We start from the raw sequence: 19,479 nt of genomic DNA on the forward strand, positions 1-19,479 counted from the left end.
TTTACAGTCCTTGAATGCAAGTCTCGGAAAGTCTCACCACATTCACATTTATAAGGAACTCCAGCTTACAGAGGAAAGTGATTTGCCAGACCACACAACTGATATGAGATGAATATCAGGTTCTTCTCAGACCAACAGATCATAAGTCCAATACCTAATCTACTATACGCAACTGATAAAAACAAAGCAATGCAATTACAACCCAACTGCCTCTATCATACAAGCCTCCAAAGAGCTAAAACCACTGCAATTATCTTTACACCACCTAGCAAACAAAAGTATTTTCAAAATATCATGACTTGTTATAAAAATCACCCTTCACTAATCACTTTCCTCTTAAAAACCAGTTTTAGGTTAAAATGGTACAATACCAAAAAACTGAATGATGTAAATTTTCAACAAATTTGGCAGTCAAAACTTAGATTTATTTGAAGGACTATGGAATTTATTTAATGTTATCTTTTCTTTTTTAGTATACTCAAAAAACCAAGGCTGAAAACTAAGAAATTTCTTCAAATCTCTACCTTATAAGAAAAACAGCTTGACATTTAATAGAAAAGAGCCTGCGCATGTAGTGACAACAGCCTCATAAATAATAAAAATGTTACTTTCTTTTCTTTTTTGTGGTCATTAACTTGGTTTCACAGGGAGGTTAAATACTTTTATATCTAAAATGGAAACTCATAAAAAACACTGAAAGGCACAGTATGTCTTAAATGAGTTTTCTTGGTTTCAAAAGTTTTTCTTATTTCTCTTTCACAAAGATCTGAAAAATTAAAATTAGCATTTGAAAGTATTCAAAAACTGTTTAAATAGTTGTTTAGTTGTTATGATCTACAGGTGCAGTTCTGAATGAAATAAATTTACCATCTGCTATGCCTCAACTCTGACCAATTTACAATTATACAAACCAAAAGGTGAAATACCTTTGCCTTCACAAATTAATAGGGCCTCCTTTTGGATTTCTGTAAATAAATTCAAACAAAACACTTCCTCTATTTTATAGTAGTATTAAGCTATTTATAAAAGGCTGTTAATATTATTTCCTTATAGTATTAAAAAGGAGTAAAATAGTCATTCATTATCTGCTCATGCCTAAGACTGGACTGGGTGCTAGGGATTCAAAAATGTACAATACACTCTACCAGGAGAAATTTATATTCTAGCAGAATTACATAAACCCTAACTACACCAGAGTGTGATAAAATATGAGAGCAAAAATGCATATAAATGGACAAGGAGGCATGACAGCATGAAAACATGGACAATTCTACCTCCACGCCACCATAAGCTCCATGAAGACAGGGTGCATGTCTGTTTTATCACTGCTGGATGATCACTAATTCCTACCAGAATGTCAGGTTCATGTTTAGATGGTCTATAAATATTTGTTGGCTAAAAAAAATTTTAAAAAGAAGGCTTCACATAGCAGTTGACAACAGAGATGAGCATTAAAACATAAGTAGGAATTAGACAAAAAGAAAGAAAAGGGCATTGTAGGCAGAAGGAACTACTACACCCACCTTTCACCAATTTACTTTAATGTAGGTAACATTCAGCCTTTTATCCCAAACTATATATATATTTTTTAAAGATTTTCTTTAAAATAAAATGCGAGTATGTGAGCGAGGGTTTGGGGGGCGTGTGGCAGAAGGAGAAGCAGAGTCCCTGCTGAGCAGGGAGCCCAACTTGGGACTTGATCCCAAGACCCTGGGATTATGACCTCAGCTGAAGGCAGATGCTTAACCAGACTGAGCCACCCAGATGCCCCCAAAATATATATTCCACCAACAACATTTACCTAGCCAGAAATTTCCTAAATGAATATTTTAGTTTTTTAAAAGTAGAATAAACAAACTACCAAGGTCTCCAGTACCCATAGGATATTACACAGAAGATTTTGAGTGTAAGCTCAATCATTACCAATACAAACAAGACCAAACATAATAGGTAAAAAAAAAAAAATTATAGCTAATAAAAATATTTTTCTTTTTTAAATTTAATAAAATTTAACCTAGCAATGCTAACTTTAAAACAGTTGTCTATCTGAGAAAGAATAGGAGCTAAGACAAAAATAGGAAAAAAGGAATATTATGCCAAAAAATAGCAATGAAGGCAGATTAAGTCCGATACATTAAGTTATACCAAGTTCTGAATGTGACATTTTAAGTCATGCTTTAGGTCAATGATAAATGTGAGCTGTTGATCTGGTCAACCTTCTATGAGCTGCCAAATGTTTTCTAAAAGGGTCAGAGAGTAAATTTTAGGCTATGGGCCACATGGTCTGGGTCTGTCAGAACTATTTAACTCAGCTGTTGTAGCATGAAAGCAGTCACAGACAATACACAAATAAATGGGTGTGGAAGGTTCTAATAAATATTTATTTACAAAAATAAGTGGCTGGCCCATGACCATAGTTTGCCAACCTCTGTTCTAGGGTCTCAAAGTGACTTCTCAACAATTGTTTTTATCAAGACAACTTTACTTCCTTTAACACACTTTCACATACACTGTATTAGTGTTTCATTAAAGCCTCCAGGACACCTATAAAAGAACACAGCAGATATTCTCTTGTTTTACATGTAAAGAAACGCGCTCAAAGGAATTGAGTGAGGTGCCCTATGGAGCTGCTAGGAGAGCTGAGACTAAATAACTTTTTTTTTTTTAGATTTATTTATTTATTTGAGAGAGAGAGCGAGCATGAGCAAGAGGGGCATTGGGAGAGGGACAGAGAATCTCAAGGAGATCTGCACTGAGTGTGGAGCCGATGCGGGGCTTGATCTCACGAACCTGAGATCGTGACCTGAGCCGAAACCAAGTCAGATGCTCAACTGACTGCGCCACCCAGGTGTCCCTAACCAACTCGTAACCACCACCCACCTCGCCCAAGCCTCCAATGCCCCAAGTGAAATACTTTAATCATTTTTGGAAACCTCTGCTGATTCCCAGAGCTCTCTATTGCAGACTCACCACATTCACAATAGATTCCAAGAACACCTACTTAAATGCCCATTAAAATTATTTGCTTCAATTCTGAAGCCAAATTATTCTCAGATCCCTGTTTTCTTGATAAGATTTGGCCTTCTTCCACTTAGGTTATCCTCTTATTCACAAGTCTCCTAAAATTTCAGTTCATCTTCAAATAACCAGCAAGAAAAAGGAAAAAGTACACCTTCTTAAAGTGTTGTAAACTCTTTTAATTATTTAATAGGAATCTGTATACTCAGTAAAATAAAAAAGGCAAAAGGCCTGCCTGCCTTTGCAGAGCTTATAATCAAATTGAGAAATACCAGACATACAAATATAAAACTAAGGAGAAACTCCATGTAACTCAAATCTAAGAGACTTAAAAGAAATGAGAAAATTTAATTTAGATTACACAGTGTCATAAAATATATACTTTTTGCATTACTGAAGTCTCTGATAATGCCCTGTTTTGCATGCATAATGAAACTTTAACAAATACTAAATAAACACAAACACCTCTTTGACATGGAAATAATACAGTCAGTCCAAAAGATAAAAATGGATCACATTTTTTAAAATTATGGTTTTTTTCCTGGGGGAATAGGGAGATGAAGGTGGGTATTCTATTTTATTATAGTTATTGCTGTGAAAGTTCAGCTTGTATTGGACTAATTGTCTATCCAAAAACAACTATAAAAGATGGATAAAACATAGGCAGTCCTTGCTTTACACAGTAGTGCAGGACTGGAAAAGAGACCAGGAAACCATGCAAAGTGATCTTAATAATCAATGGTGTGATCTTTAAAAACTGTCCAAACATTAAAAATTCTGTCAGTTATAAATGTATAATAAAATGAATAAAGTAAATAAAACTAATGTACTTAGTACACTATAATTTAAAACCTTAGAAATGCTGAGAATTCAATTGCTCTGTAAAAACTTTAAGCATGGTTTGAATAGCACTTGTTTTATTGACACATACCCTACAAGGAAGCATCTTTCCTAAACCTTGCCGAACTGTCATATTCCTTTCTAAGTCTGGATCAAATTCCAAACATGTTACCATGTGCACTTCCGATGTTATGAAATATCTCTGAGAGATCCTTTAATGCTAAGTTTCAGCACCCCTTTCTCTGGGATAAATTCACCCTTTTTGTCACAACGACCTACCTCATTCATGTGGAAAAGTTCACCTTCACTGACCTGGTATTTAACTAAAGCATGTTAAGTGAAATTCATGCATACTGGACCCACGCAAAACGCTGGCTATCTATATGTAAGACAACTGTGTTGAAAGCATTGGAAGACAACGCAGGCAAGATTAAGGAACTATGATCTCTAAAAGATGGAGAACACAGAGGTGAGCTGCAGATTCGTCTCAGCTTTTCCCTTGAGTTTATATTCTAAATCCCAGCCAGGAGAGAAAGAATCCAAGTACAAAGCAAGTCTTACCGTTCTGAGAAAGCAGGGGTTGGAGTTTGTGCCCTACCCAAGGGGAGGTACTTTGGTTCACACACAAGGTATTCAGTTGTAATTCCAGAAAGATCATGACTAGCAATAAGAGCACTTTCTCCAGAAGCTAAACACAGGAAGTTTATACCATCTGATGTTATGGGCAAAGCAACTCTAATGCTAGAAAATCCAGAAGAGAAGGATGTTGGAAGAGTACAATGTAAGGGATCACTAAAGGTAGTTTCTTTGCAAAATTTTATGTGTAGAGGCTGGAATTTAAACTTGTACCACCAATTCTAAGATGTACCAATTACTCACAGAATTATAGTTATTTCATACTTTATAAAGTGGTAGTCAGAAATTAAACTGCTATATTTACCATTTTGTAATCCCATCCAGAGCTGCTTATGATCTTTTTTCTGCATTTCATTGATAACTTGACTTTTATGCTTTAATGCATCAGCTTCTTTCACACAAGACATAAAATGAGCTTCAATTGCATCCTTAGATGGACAGTGCAGAAGGTCCTTTTCTGGAAAACTCTACCAAAGGAAAAAAAAATACATAAAACAGGTACACATATTAGAAAATTAGCTTCTTAAAGAACTGTATCTCCCCAAATTATCCAACATTTTTAGCAACTCATCTGTTAATTTCCCAGTAAAGAGATTAAAGTACAATTCCAAATACTTTTTAAGTTTTAAGTTAAAAATCTTTAGCTACCTGGCATATTTTGTATTTTTTCCAAATAATCCTTATGTTTTAAATCAACATAAAAGAAAAAAAAGGATATGGAAGAGTAATAACTTTAAAAATGCTTTTTGATATGGCCGTATCTAGTGCTGACAAGAATGTGGACGAGAACTGACATATACTGCTAGTGAGGACGTAAAACAGGACAACCACTTTGGAAAACAGTTTGGTAGTTTTTTTAAAAAGGTAAACATATACCTACCATCAGATCCAGTCATTCTACAACTAGGCAATTACCTAAGAGAAACAAAAACATCTATTCACACAAAGACCTGTGTGTGAATATTCACAGTGGCTTTATTTGTAACAGCCCAAAACCAGGAAACATCTTAAATGTCAATAGGTAAATGAATACATAAATTGTAGTATAAATTTATCAAATGCACATTTTAATATGTATAGTTTGCTGTAGGTCAATCAGACCTTAATAAAACTGTTAAAATGTAGCTTTTAAGGTCAAATAGCTAAATTTACATCCTATACCTACACTAAACCTTTTAGGCAGTTGAGGCAACGATCACTGGACAGAAAAGCAGTTATGTAAATGAGATGACTAATGCTCTTTTCACTGAAAAAAGAAAGATAATAAGAGCCAACAGTAAACACTTATTGTGTGACAGACACTGCACTAATACTTTTTATATGGACTATGTAATTTAATCTTTGTAACAATCCTTAAGGTAAAAAGTATTATTATTGCTATTTCACAGATAAAAAAAAATTAATTAACTAATTACTTAAATGCTCAGAGAGCGGATAGAGTCCTATGTGGTCAGGCTAGGATTATTCTGACTCAAGAGTCCCAGTTTTTAACTACTACGCAATACCACTTCCTCCCTAAGACCTAATACTTAATTATATTCAAACATTTTTTTACCAAAAAGTTATGGTTCTGTAAGTCCTTTGATAAAAACTGAGACAAATAATAATGGCAGAAAAAAAAAAGCATTTAGTTATAGCCTATTTGGACACTTACTAGTGTCCATCCAAGTGATGGAAAGTTCGAAAATGACTAGGAAACGTAAGAATACACCCTCCAGCCAAAAAGGGCACCTGACTACCTATTGCTATTTTCTAAAGTATATTTTTTTAGATGCAAATAATCAGTCATATCTCCTGTTTTAATAGAGTCTGATCTCATAGATCTGCTGAGTAAAAAGGTAAGCCACTATTTAACTACCCACTGGTCACAGCTGCCTGGAGGAGAGGGAAACACCTGAGACAATCAAACCGTCTTTCTAGGTACAAAGTGAGTCTAGATTCATGGTGCTCTTGAACTAAAAATCCATAAAGAACAAAGGTAGTTGTTTTCAGACACAGGCACACAAGGGTAAAGAATATGAGAAAATATAAAAGTCTGTAAAAATGAAAAGGCAAAAGGAAAGTATGAGAGAGAGAAAGGCAAAACTAAAAGATAGGAGAGGATATGGATGGCAGAGAGTCTGTCCCTGCCTTAATCAACTTTACAATCAGCAGTATTTGCTTAGGCTAGATTGAAAGGATTTGGCCTGACTTCCTGACCAGGATAAACAATAAAATGTACATCATATCAATTCTATTACATTCGAATGGATTAGCATTATAATAATTATTTCTATTTAAGAAAACTTTAACTTTGTTATACTTGATCTCTAAATTTAGAATGGCTCTTTTGGATATTGTACAGTTCTCCATGCTGCTAGTAAATTTAATTGTCCATTTTGGGTATGTATGAGTGGCAAAAAACATGAAAGTTCATATTCCAAAGAAAATATTATTTTCATGTAGTTTGAATTTATGACCTATTTAAATTTATGTACTGTTAGAATTTCTTAAAACTGTATACAATCTGATTATGAAAAAAAAGGAGTTAGGATCACTCAAAACAGTGGTTTTAGAAATCAGGGGGGAAAACCCCACCATTTTCTAGTGTTGCTTCAGTACAGATGCTATTCCCTTCAGTGGCTCCTATAATCAGAGAAAGTACTGAAGTTTTGCTTTTCCCAGATTTTCATTGTTTTGCAGGTTTCTAAACTTGACCAATGGGGACACCCATAATTGATAGCTGACAATTACAAACAACTAGTCTCAACTGCAAATGAGGGTTAATCAGGAGAGTGCAGGTATTTGTATACATGTTTCAACAGAATATTCTACATCTCTATCTAGGAGAAAAGCGAACTATTTAATGAAATGAATTCAAAGGAAATATGAGAGCAGTAACTGAAAGAGGAAATATCTACGTAGGCAGTCACAGCAACTGAATTAACCGTGGCAATGAATAAAGTGACAGATGTCTCAGTCAAAGCCCCCTCATCTCCTACTTATGAGATGTTCCTCCTTCCACGATTAGGTTGGGGTGACAGCAGGAAATCTCTTTTTAAAGCTTCACCATAAGATTCCATACAGACTCTTGATTCATTACATTTCCAGGATCTTCTTAGTTACATTAGCAGTTGTGTATAAGCGCATATCTTTTCAGTCCAAATTCTTGCAAATAAAGGTAGTGAGACTGACACCATGTTTATTTGCTTTCAAGAATCTTCCAAGTCACAATGCCTGATAAACTGATTTAATTTCACTTTTACAGAAGTAATCTGGAAAGTACAAGTTACTTAGATATTATTAGCAGTGTTCTTTAATTAAAATATTAACCCAGACAGCCTGATTAGAGATAAACGAACAATACTAAACTGAAACTACTTACAAGTGTGGGGGGGGGAAAGGCCTTTCAATTTATTGATAACACTGCAAGCTCAGCACCAAAAGCAAAGGCACCAAAAGCAAAAAAACAAAAAACCAAGTAGGACAACAACAAACTAAAAAGTTTGTGCACAGCTAAGAAAACAGGGGCGCCTGGGTAGCGCAGTCGTTAAGCGTCTGCCTTCGGCTCAGGGCATGATCCTGGCGACCCGGGATCGAGTCCCACATCAGGCTCCTCTGCTGGGAACCTCCTTCTTCCTCTCCCACTCCCCTGCTGTGTTCCCTCTCTCTCTGGCTGTCTCTTTGTCACATAAATAAATAAAATCTTAAAAAAAAAAAAAAAGAAAACCATCAACAAAATGAAAAGGCAACCTACCGTAGAGGAGAAAATACCTGCAAATCATATATTTGTAAAGGGGTAATATCCAAAATACATATAACAAACTCATACAAGTCGTCAACAAAAACCAAACCTCCAATTAAAAAATAGGCAGAAGATCTGAACAGAGATTTTTCCAAAGAAGACATACATATGACAAATAGGCACACATGCTCAACATCACTCATTCTCAGAGAAATGCAAATCAAAACCACAATGAGATACTACTTCACACCTTTTAGAATGGCTACTATCGGGGCGCCTGGGTGGCACAGCGGTTAAGCGTCTGCCTTCGGCTCAGGGCGTGATCCCGGCGTTATGGGATCGAGCCCCACATCAGGCTCTTCCTCTATGAGCCTGCTTCTTCCTCTCCCACTCCCCCCGCTTGTGTTCCCTCTCTCGCTGGCTGTCTCTATCTCTGTCGAATAAATAAAATCTTTAAAAAAAAAAAAAAAAAAAAAAGAATGGCTACTATCAAAGGATAAGAAATAACAAATGTTGATGAGGATGTAGAGAAAAAGGAGCCCTTTGTACTGATGGAATATAAACTGGTGCAGCCACTATGGAAAACAGAATGAAGGTTTCTCCAAAACTTAAAAAATAAAATACATACAATCCAGCCAATTCCACTTCTAAGTATTTATCCAAAGAAAATGAAATTGCTATCTCAGAAGATATAGGCAATCCCATGTTCACTGCAGCATTATTTACAATAGCCAAGACATGGAGACAACCTAACTGTTCACTGATGGATGAATGGATAAAGAAGATATAGTATATGTATACAATGGAATATTATTCAACCATTAAAGAAAACAAGATTTCAACATTTGTGACAACATAGATGGACCCTGAGGCATCATCTAAGTGAAATAAGTCAGAAAGAGAAAGACACATGCCATAATGATCTCACTTATATGTGGAATTTAAAAGGGGGAAAAATAAAGCTCATAGATACAGAGAATAAACTGATAGTTGGCCAGGGGCAGGGGTGGAGGGTTAGGCAAAAAGGATGAAGGGGATCAAAAGGTATAAACTTCCAGTTATGAAATAAGTAAGTCATGGGGATGTAACATACAGCTTGATGACTATAGTTAATAATACCATACTGCATATCTGAAAGTTGCTGAGAGAGTAAATCTTGAAAATTCTCATAAGAAAAAAAATTTATAACTATGTATGGTGATGGATGTTAACTAGTGATCTTTTTGCAATATATACAAATATCAAATCATTTTGTTGCACAGTTAAAATATAATGCTGTATGTCAATTATACCTCAATTAAAAAATACTGCAAATTCTATTAAAAGGGCAAAACAAACAAAAATTTTCCATATGATCCATAAAGAATCTAATATCCCATTAAAAATGCAGGAGTTGCTAACATAATGTTATGGACTTAATGTTTGTATCCCTCTAATATTCTCATGTTGAAGCCCTAATCCTCAGTGTGGCTGTATTTGGAGATGGACCCCTAAGGAATCAAGTAAAGTTAAATGAGTTCCTATGGGTGGGGCCCTGATCTAATTGGATTAGTGTCCTTATAAGAAAAGACAGCAGAGAGTTCACTCACTCTCTCCACACACAAGGAGGAAAGGACATATAAGGACACAGAGAGAAGGTAATCAACTGCACAACAGGAAGACAATCCTCACCGGAAATTGAACACTGCTGGACCTTGATCTTGGATTTTCCAGCCTTGTGAACTGTGAGAAAATAAATTTCTCTTGTTTAAGCCACCCAGTCTGTGGTATTTTGTTACGGCAAAATAAGCAAATTAACATACACAGCAATGTAACTTTATTTGATTGTTGAGTCACCTTTAATAGACTCAGCATTCTGAAAGGGAAAATACAAGGCCGTAGTTTAAAGGCTTATTTTATAAAATCTTAAAATTTCTTTCCAAGATCACTTTGGTATGTGTGCATGAGGGGATGGAAAGGGAGGAGATTTTTCGAATATATCTTCTAGGATATAATTTTCAGGATGAAAGAATATGCTATGAAAGTAAATGGAATCAATGCTAAAATCAGCACTAAAATTTGTTAAATTTTCTTGATTCTCTTAAATCTTTTTTTTTTAAAGATTTTATTTTTTAGTAATCACACCCAAAATGGGGCTCAAACTCACAACTCCAAGATCAAGAGTTGCACAACTCCAAGAGCCAGCCAGGTGCCCCAATTTTCCTAAATCTTCTAATTTTACCAAGATCCAATCTACAAACTTACCTTCAACCAATCATTTGCTTCCCTCCTGGTACAATCTAAGGAATATCTCCCATTGTGTTTGCTAGATCCCATTTTGTGAATCTTTGAAACCCAGTTCAATTAATTATTCCTGTTTCTTCCTATAATTATCTGTAACCATTTTTTTTCTAATCACTGTTTCTCATTAGCCATTCCTAAAAATAAAACAAGCACCCAAAGAAAAACAAACTTCCTTCAACCTCAACCCCCTTCTGGCTACAGTCCTCTTTCTTCTTCCCTGCAGAGCCAACCTGTAAGGTGACCAAGCTGGCAGTCAAGCTCTTATCCACACAATCTGTCTGCTACCCTCACCACTCTTGCAAACTGCTGTCTTGAAAGTCAACAATGATACCTTAGAGTCCTTGTTTTAAGTCCTCACCAAACATCTAACACATTTGAATATACTCTTTGAAGCAGTCATCCTCAAGTCTGTGACACCACACCTATTTTTCTCTTTGTTTCTCATTCTCATTTGCAAGGGCCTATTCTGGTGCCATTCCTTAAATGTTGTTGTTGGTTTTTAAAAAAGATTTTATTTATTTATTTTATTTGATGGGGTGGGGGGAGAAGGAGCAAAGGAAGAGGGAGAGAATTTCCAGCAGACTCCATGGGAGGGTGGAGCCTGACATAGGGCTCCATCTTACAACCCTGAGATGACGACAACCTGAGCCAAAACCAAGAGTCAGATGCTTAACTGACTGAGCCACCCAGGAGCCCCAAATGTTGGTATTTTTCAAGTTTCTAGTCTAGCACCTCATTGCTTTTTTTCATTCCACATACCTTCATAAGCTTACCTACTTCCACATCATTACCAGACTAATAAAAGTCTCAATATCTGTCTCCAGCCAAGATCCTTCTCATGACTAGTAACCTAAATTCATTAATCTAGGAGATATGCCATTGGGCATAGGAGACGTCAACAAATCCCAAAGTAAAGAAATAAATTTCCCCCCTTGACTCCTCTTCCCTATCTCCTACATTCAAGCAAGTTCTATTGAGTCCACATCTTAAACAGATCTGAATCCATTCACTTTCAACATTCCCAGAGCTGCTTTCCTAGTACAAACTAACAACTATCTGACATTTCTGAAAAACCTTGCAGCTGGGTCCCATGCCCCAAATCTTAACCCCTTTAATTCATTTTTCACATTTGGAGTCACAGGGATCTTCCGAAAATGCAAATCAGATCTTCTCCCTCAGCTGCTCTGCTCTTCTAGAATAAAATCAAACTTCATCCGAAGCCTTCAAGGTTCTAAATGATTTACATCTTCTGCTAAGTTTGTCATCATAATCTCCTGCTCCCACTTCACATATTCCATTTTCTTTCCCTTCTCTCACACACACATTCTCTGCTCCAATGATCTTGATTATCTGTCACCTGCTCAAACATTCTTTCAGTCATACTCTCTCATTTCTGTGCCTCTGCACAAAATATCTCCTTTGCCTAGAACACTCTTTCTCCTTGCCCATCACTTGACCACTTACACAACTACCCAAAAATCTCCTCCTCCATCTTCAGGTTCAGTTCTGACATCACTTCCTCCAGGAAATTTCTTACTTCCTAAGTGTAGGTTAAGTTCACAACGTTCACATACTTGACTCTACAATATCATTTTATATTCTTAGATCATACTATTCTTTTTTTTTTTTTAAAGATTTTATTTATTTATTTGACAGAGAGAGACAGCCAGCGAGAGAGGGAACACAAGCAGGGGGAGTGGGAGAGGAAGAAGCAGGCTCCCAGCAGAGGAGCCTGATGTGGGGCTCAATCCCAGAACACCGAGATCACACCCTGAGCCGAAGGCAGACTCTTAAGGACTGAGCCACCCAGGCGCCCCTAGATCATACTATTCTTAAGCTCCACAAGGCAGAGACCATGACTGTTCTCTCCTGTGCTTTCTCAATAAACTTTGTAAATTAAGTCAACTTCATTGAGATACAATTCAGAGTGAAATGCAGAAATTTTAAGTGTACAGTTAAATAAATTAACACTGCATAAGTGTCAGCCCAAATAAGTTATAAAATATTACCAACACACCAAAAAAAAAGTTCTTTGGTGCCCTTTGCAATCAGTTCCCTCATTTTGACCCACCTAGCTGATCTAATTTGTATCACAAGATTAGTTTTGCCTGTAATATAATCACATACAAATAGAATCATATTAGGTAATATTGTGTAATCTAGCATCTTTTACTTATTTGCATAATGCTTTTGAAATTCATCTATGTTACTGCATATATAGTTAGTTCCCTTTTGCTGTTGAGTACTATACCACTGGATTGATAAATCAGTCTGTTCACCCAAAAACCTGTTAGTAGACATTAAGACTCTATCCAGAAGGACGCCTGGGTGGCTCAGTCAGTTAGACGTCTGCCTTTGGCTCAGGTTCTGATCCCAGGGTCCTGGAATCAAGTCCCACATTGGGCTCCTGACTCAGCAGGGAGCCTGCTTCTCCCTCTGCCTGCCGCTCCTCCTGCTTGTGCGCTCTCTCTCTCTGACAAATAAATAAAATCTTAAAAAAAAAATTGTATCCACACTGTGGCTATTAGTGTACAAGTCTTTTGTGAACATGATTAGGTTGGGGTGAGAGCAGGACTTTATTTTAAGACTTTATTTATTTGACGGAGAGAAAGAGAGCACACACACATACCACATACATTTATGTATACATTTAAACTGTTCAAGTTTTTTGGATTTGTTACAAAGCAAATGATGTATTAGGGAACAACTGGAACAATGTGAATTTCACATTTACTTTTGTAAATACTGTCCACAAGAAATACTAAATGAACAAAGAAATTGCACACAGCTAAACTGAGCCACAAAATACACACACCTCAGCAATAGATCTGCTACCTCAGTTCATATTACAAGCTATACTCACCCACATTCCATGCTACAATTTTGTCTGATTTGACAACTTTCCTTCCACCACTTCACAATAACTGACGAGCTGCAAACCCTTCCGAACCTCATCTCTACAAGCAAACTTAGTCTTTTTCAAGATAAAGTGCCAAACTTATTATAGTATTTATGTATTTAACCATTTAACCTACATATAACTGTACTTTTATTAGGTCCCTATCTTTTTTGTCACTAATAAAGCTTTTGGGTTTGTGCCCTTAATGCATTTTCCCTGTAAGTCCTGTGATTTTTAACAGCACCTTGTTTTTAAGGAAAACTTATTTCACAGTAGAGCAAAACTACCCATAGAAGTGGTAGGAACAGACATCTTTGCCTTTTTCCTGATCTTACGGTGAAACAATCAATAAACCACCACTGAGCATGATTTTAGCTGTAGACTTTTCATATTTACTCTTTGTCAAATTGAGGAGATTCCCTTCTATTCCTAAGTTTGATAAGAGCTTTGAAGACAAATGGGTACTGAATTTTGTCAAAAGCTTTTTTGGTAAGTATCTATGTGATTGTATGATTTTTTCTCCTTTTTTCTGTAAATGTGAATTACATTGATTCATTGATATTTGAAAGTCGAATCACCCTTATATTCCTGGGACAATCTCAACCTGGTTGTGGTATATTACCCTTTACTGCTAGATTCAATTTGTTAGTATTTTCTTGAGAGTGTCTGCATTTATGTTCATGAGGGATATTGGGCTGTTTTTTTTTTCTCCTTTAATATCCATTACACGTTCTTGTATCAGTTACTCTGGCCTGTTAAACAAACAGGGAAATATTCCCTCCTCTTCTATTTTCTGAAAAAAGTCTGTGAAGATTAGTACTATTTATTCCTTAAATATGTGATAAAATTCACCAATGAAACTTGGTGAGTTTCACTCCGTGAGGAATTTTTAATTACAAATCCAACCTCTTCATACATTTAGAGGCTATTCATATCTATTTATTGTGTCAGTTTCAGTAAATTGTATTTTTGCTGAGTATGTCCATTTGTCAAATTTGCTAGCATAAAGTTGTTCATTATATTTCCTACTATCCTTTCAATGGCTGTAGGATCTGTAGTAATATCCCATCTTTCATTCATGATATCAGTAAGCTATGTTTTCCTACTACAGAAGGTTTTTAAATCCCTCTAAGCTAAGCTTTATGAGAAGCCCACAAACTTTAATTCTGTTGTGTTTCCATTATCATTTAGTTTGAAATATTTTTAAACTTCCCTTGTGATTTCTTCTTTGATACACAGTTAACTGCAGATTCAGTGACCCCATCCTTTAGACAAATGTGGTCATACATTTTATTTATACAGACACTATAAACCCTCCTTTAAAATTATATTATTCTTGCTTTTAACAGTCATTTGCCTTTTAAAAAAGTTAAATGAGGGGCGCCTGGGTGGCGCAGTCGTTAAGCATCTGCCTTTGGCTCAGGGCATGATCCCGGCGTTCCAGGATCGAGCCCCACATCAGGCTCCTCCACTAGGAGTCTGCTTCTTCCTCTCCCACTCCCCCTGCTTGTGTTTCCTCTCTCACTGGCTGCCTCTCTCTAATAAATAAATAAATAAATCCTTTAAAAAAAAAAGTTAAATGAGGTAATCTTTTACATTTATCCTTTATTTACCATTTCTAGCGTTCTTCACTCTGTAGCTTATTCCAGTGCTTTAAGATATCACTGCATTGTATTTTGATCTCTCATAAGACAGAAGCCATCATTCATTATCACTTATTGTTCTCTTTTATGTCATGTTTCTTTTTTTTGTATAGGTTTTTTATATTGGCTTTCACCAGTCTGATTATGATATACCTGTTTTTCTATATATTTACCTGCTTTGAATTTCCTGAGATTCTTCAACACACAGATTAATGTTTTCTCCCCAAATATGAAAAATTATTAACCATTATTTCTTTTAAATTGAGACATAACTCAGATACAATTCACTTAATTCACCATTTAAAAAAGTACATTTCAGTAGTTTTTAGTATATTCACAAGGTATACAACAATCACCACCATCAAATTACGTAACTCCAGAAAGAAATCTCATTTTATAAGCAGTCACACTAATTTACTTTGTCTCTATAGATTCTACATATTCTGAACATTTCACATAAATGAATCACAGTATGCACACAATATGCAGGCTTTGTGTCTTTCTCCTTCTATTTATCATGAGATTTCAAGGCTCGTCTATGCTATAGCATGTATCAGTACTTCATTCCTTCTCATGGCCAAATTACATTGTTTGACCCTCAAACAAGTGGTTAGGGGTGCCAACTCACATCTCTCCCCGTGCAGTTGAAAATCTGCATATAACTTTTGACTCCCCCAAAATTTAACTACTAATAACCTATTGACTGGAAGCCTTATCAATAACATAAACAATCGATCATGTATTTTGTATGATATATGTCTTATACACTGTATTTTACAATAAAGTAAGCTACAGAATAGAAAATATTAAGGAAAAGAAAATATTACAGTACTGTACTATATTTATCAAAAAAAATCTGTATATAAGTGGACCCACACAGTTCAAATCCATGTTGTTCAAGGGTCAACTATATTCTGTGGATATACATTTTGTTTATCCATTCAGCTGTTGATGCGCACTGCGGCTGCTTCCACTTTTTGGCTATTATGACTAATGTTGCTATGAACATCCCAGTACAAGTTTTTAGGTGGACATGTGCTTTCAATTCTCTGGGGTATGTAACTATGACTGGAATTGGTGGGTCATATGGCAAGTCTATGTTTAATTATTTGAGGAACTGCTAGACTATTCTCCAAAGCAGTGCATCATTTTACCTTTCTAAGAGTAACAAGTAACACAGGAGAGTACCAATTAATCCACACTCTAACACCTGTTGTTAGAACTTTTTGATTATAGCTATCTTAGCAGGTTAAAGGGATAACCCAATGGTGTCTTTCTTTGCCTTTTTTTTTTTTTAACAACTATTCTGAGCATCACTTCACGTGCTTGCTGGCCATTTATATATCTACTTTGGAGAAATGTCTACTCAAATACTTTGCCCATTTTTTTTCTTTCTTTTTTTTTTATTTTGCCCATTTTTAATTGGGTTATTTACCTTTTTATGAATGAATTCTAGGACTTCTTTATATATTCTGGACACTGGATCTTTCTTAGATATATGATTTTGCAAATATTTTCTCTTATGGGTTGTCTTTTCACTTCCTTTGAAGCACAAAAGTTTTTCATTTTGATCAAGTCCAATTTACCTGTTTTTCTTTTTCCTTTGGTTGTTTGTGCTTTAAGGGTTATACCTAAGAAATCACTGCCTAATCCAACATCACAAAATTTAATTTTTTTCTAAGAGCTTTACAATTTTAGTTCTTACATTTAGGTCTCTGATCCATTTCTACTTATTTTTTTATATAGGTCACTTTCATTCTCTTACATGTGTGTATCCAGCTGACAGCACGATCTGTTGAAAAACTATTCCTTCCCTCACTGAACTGTCTTGGCAACCATATAGAAAATCAACTGCCCACATATGTATGTGCTTTTATTTTGACTCTCACTTCTACTCCATTGATTTCTGTCTGTCCTTATGCCAGTATCATGGAGTTTGGGTTATTGTAGCTTTGAAACCAAAAAATGGGAATCTAATCATTATTTCTTAAAAACATTTTTATTTTTCCTGAATCATTCCCTCTTTCCTCTTCTTCTAGGACTCCAAGTACATGTATGTAAGACTGCTTGACATTATCCTAGAGGCCATCAGGACTGTCTCCCTCCACCACCAGCACCAATTTTCTTCTCTCAATTCTTCATATTGGATAATTTCTATGGATCTGACTTCGAGTTCACAAAATCCTTCTTGTGCCATCTCCAATTCACCATTAAGCCTATCCAGTGAATTTTTCATTTCAGATATTGTTCTTCTCACTTCTACAATTTTGTAATCTTATTTTAAGTCACTGAGTTAATTGCTTTAATTCATTTTTCCTAATTCCAAATGTGGGTTATCTCAGGATCAGTTTCCATCAACAGCATTTTTCCCCTTGAATATGGTTCAAGTTTTCCTGTTTATTTGCATGTATAGTAAATATTGGTTGTATGCTGGACACTGTAAATATGGTGTGAGGATTCTAGATTATACTATCTTCCTTGATGAGTTTTGTTCTGCCTAGTGCCTCTCCTTGATCCTAAAAAGGCCTAATTTTAGGCTTTATTAGAGTAGATCCAGAGCAATCCTTACTCTTTAATAGGAGTTGACAAACTTTTTCTATAAAAGGCTAGATAGTAAAGGTATTAGACTTGTGGGCCACGCAGTGTCTACAGCAAGTGCTCAACTCTGCCCTTGTAGCCTAAAAGTAGTATGTAAATGAAATAGCATGGATGGCTGCATTTTATTTTTTTTAAAAGATTTTATTTATTTATTCAAGAGAGGGAGTGGGCAAGACAGTGAGAGAGCATAAGCAGAGGGGGAGCTGCAGAGGGAGAGGGAGAAGCAGACTTCCTGCTGAGCAGGGCTCAATCCCAGGACTGGGGGACTATGACCTGAGCTGAAGGCAGGCACTTAACTGACTGACCCACCCAGGTGCCCCTGGATGGCTGTATTTTAAAACAAATTTATTTATAGTCACCAGAATTTATATTCCACATAATTTTCAAGTTTTACAAAATACTGTTCTTTTTAAAAAATCTTTTCCTAGCCACTAAAATATATAAAAACCATCCTTAGATCACAAGCCATACAAAAACAATCAGCAGGCCAGATTTAGCACGGACCATAATTTGCTAATCCTGTTCTGAGATATAATTCTTACTCCCACAGCATGATCTTTCTGATCTCAGATAAATATTTAGTATGTTACCTAGGTCTCTCTCTACCCTGGATGGACTAGAATCCAACATCTCCAGGTATAATGGGGCTTGTCCCACTCTAACAATATTCTTGAGGAATACTGCCTATGAATGTGCAGCCCAACTCTCACTAAAGGACTTTTGGGAAATTCACACTTACAATTTTCTGAAACCCTGCTCAGCAAATTCCAGCTGCTTCAGTGGCCCAGAACTCCAATCTTTGCATCCTTAACTCAGCAGGACTTCCCTGCTCTGGGTTCCCTGCTTGAGTTCCACTCCCCATAACACAGTTAGCAAACTATCCTGAAACACAGAGATGGGCTAAATGTGGTGCTCACCTTGTTTGTTCTCTTTCTCTCTAATGTCCAGTGCCTGAAAAGAGCTCTACTTCATATATTTTGTCCAGTTTTATAGCTGTTTATGGCTGGAGGAAAAATCCAATCCAATTACTCTGTCACAGCTGAAAAGCAGATGTTAACCTCAATAAATATTTGATGAATAAATTAATGACTAAACAAACCATATGTTTTAAGTATACATGACCCTCCATCCTCTCCACCTCCTTCACACCTTTCTGTAATCCCTTCCCATGGGCTATAGACAGGATCTTGATTTGCATTTAACCAAAAGAATACAGCAAAGTCTTTGGGATCTTACTTCTGTGATTAAGTCACACTATATAAAACTCCAATCTTGCTAAAAGACTAGTTCTAAAGACTTTTTGTTGACCGAATGAAGTAAGCTGCCATACTGGGCAAGTCCACATGGCAAGGAACTTCAAGCAACCTTTAGGTGCGGAGTGAAGCCTCTGACAGTCAACAGAAGAAAGGGCATGCAGTCCTACAATCAAGAGGAAATGAATCTTGCCAGCAACATTAGTGAGTTTAGATGAAGATTCTCAGTCTCCAGGCAAGGATGTAGCTCAGCCAACACAATGATTACAGTGAGGCATTAAGCAGAAGACCCACAGAAATTGTGAGATAATAAGTTTGTGTTATTTTAAGCTGTTACATTTGCGGCGATCTGTTACACAGAAACAGAAAACTAATATAATACACTACTGATAGATACTACAAAACAACTACCAATATTCAGAGCTGGCAAGTACATGCAGAAGCATGGGAATGACCATGAAATGCGCTCAAGAACAAGGAAAGCTACCTCAGACCTATGTCATCAACACACAGTGGAAAAAGCAGAAATATAGTAAATTACCTCAGGGAGGTACAAAAAGGGTGGCTCTTGGCTTAGCAAGAGAG

At 36.1% G+C, this 19,479-nt stretch overlaps 1 protein-coding gene across 3 annotated transcripts in view; it reads right to left on the reverse strand.

Moving 5' to 3' along the window:
- ATG5 (autophagy related 5) overlaps positions 1-19,479 on the reverse strand; it is a 122,336-nt gene that overhangs the window by 72,988 nt on the left and 29,869 nt on the right. For all 3 annotated transcript variants that reach the window (XM_019806211.2, XM_002925483.4, XM_011232656.3), the window contains one exon: positions 4,799-4,961. In XM_019806211.2, coding sequence (XP_019661770.1) covers positions 4,799-4,961 — 163 coding nt within the window. The remainder of the gene's footprint in view (positions 1-4,798; positions 4,962-19,479) is intronic.

Source organism: Ailuropoda melanoleuca, chromosome 10 (genome assembly GCF_002007445.2).
Source record: "Ailuropoda melanoleuca isolate Jingjing chromosome 10, ASM200744v2, whole genome shotgun sequence".
NCBI lineage: Eukaryota > Metazoa > Chordata > Mammalia > Carnivora > Ursidae > Ailuropoda > Ailuropoda melanoleuca.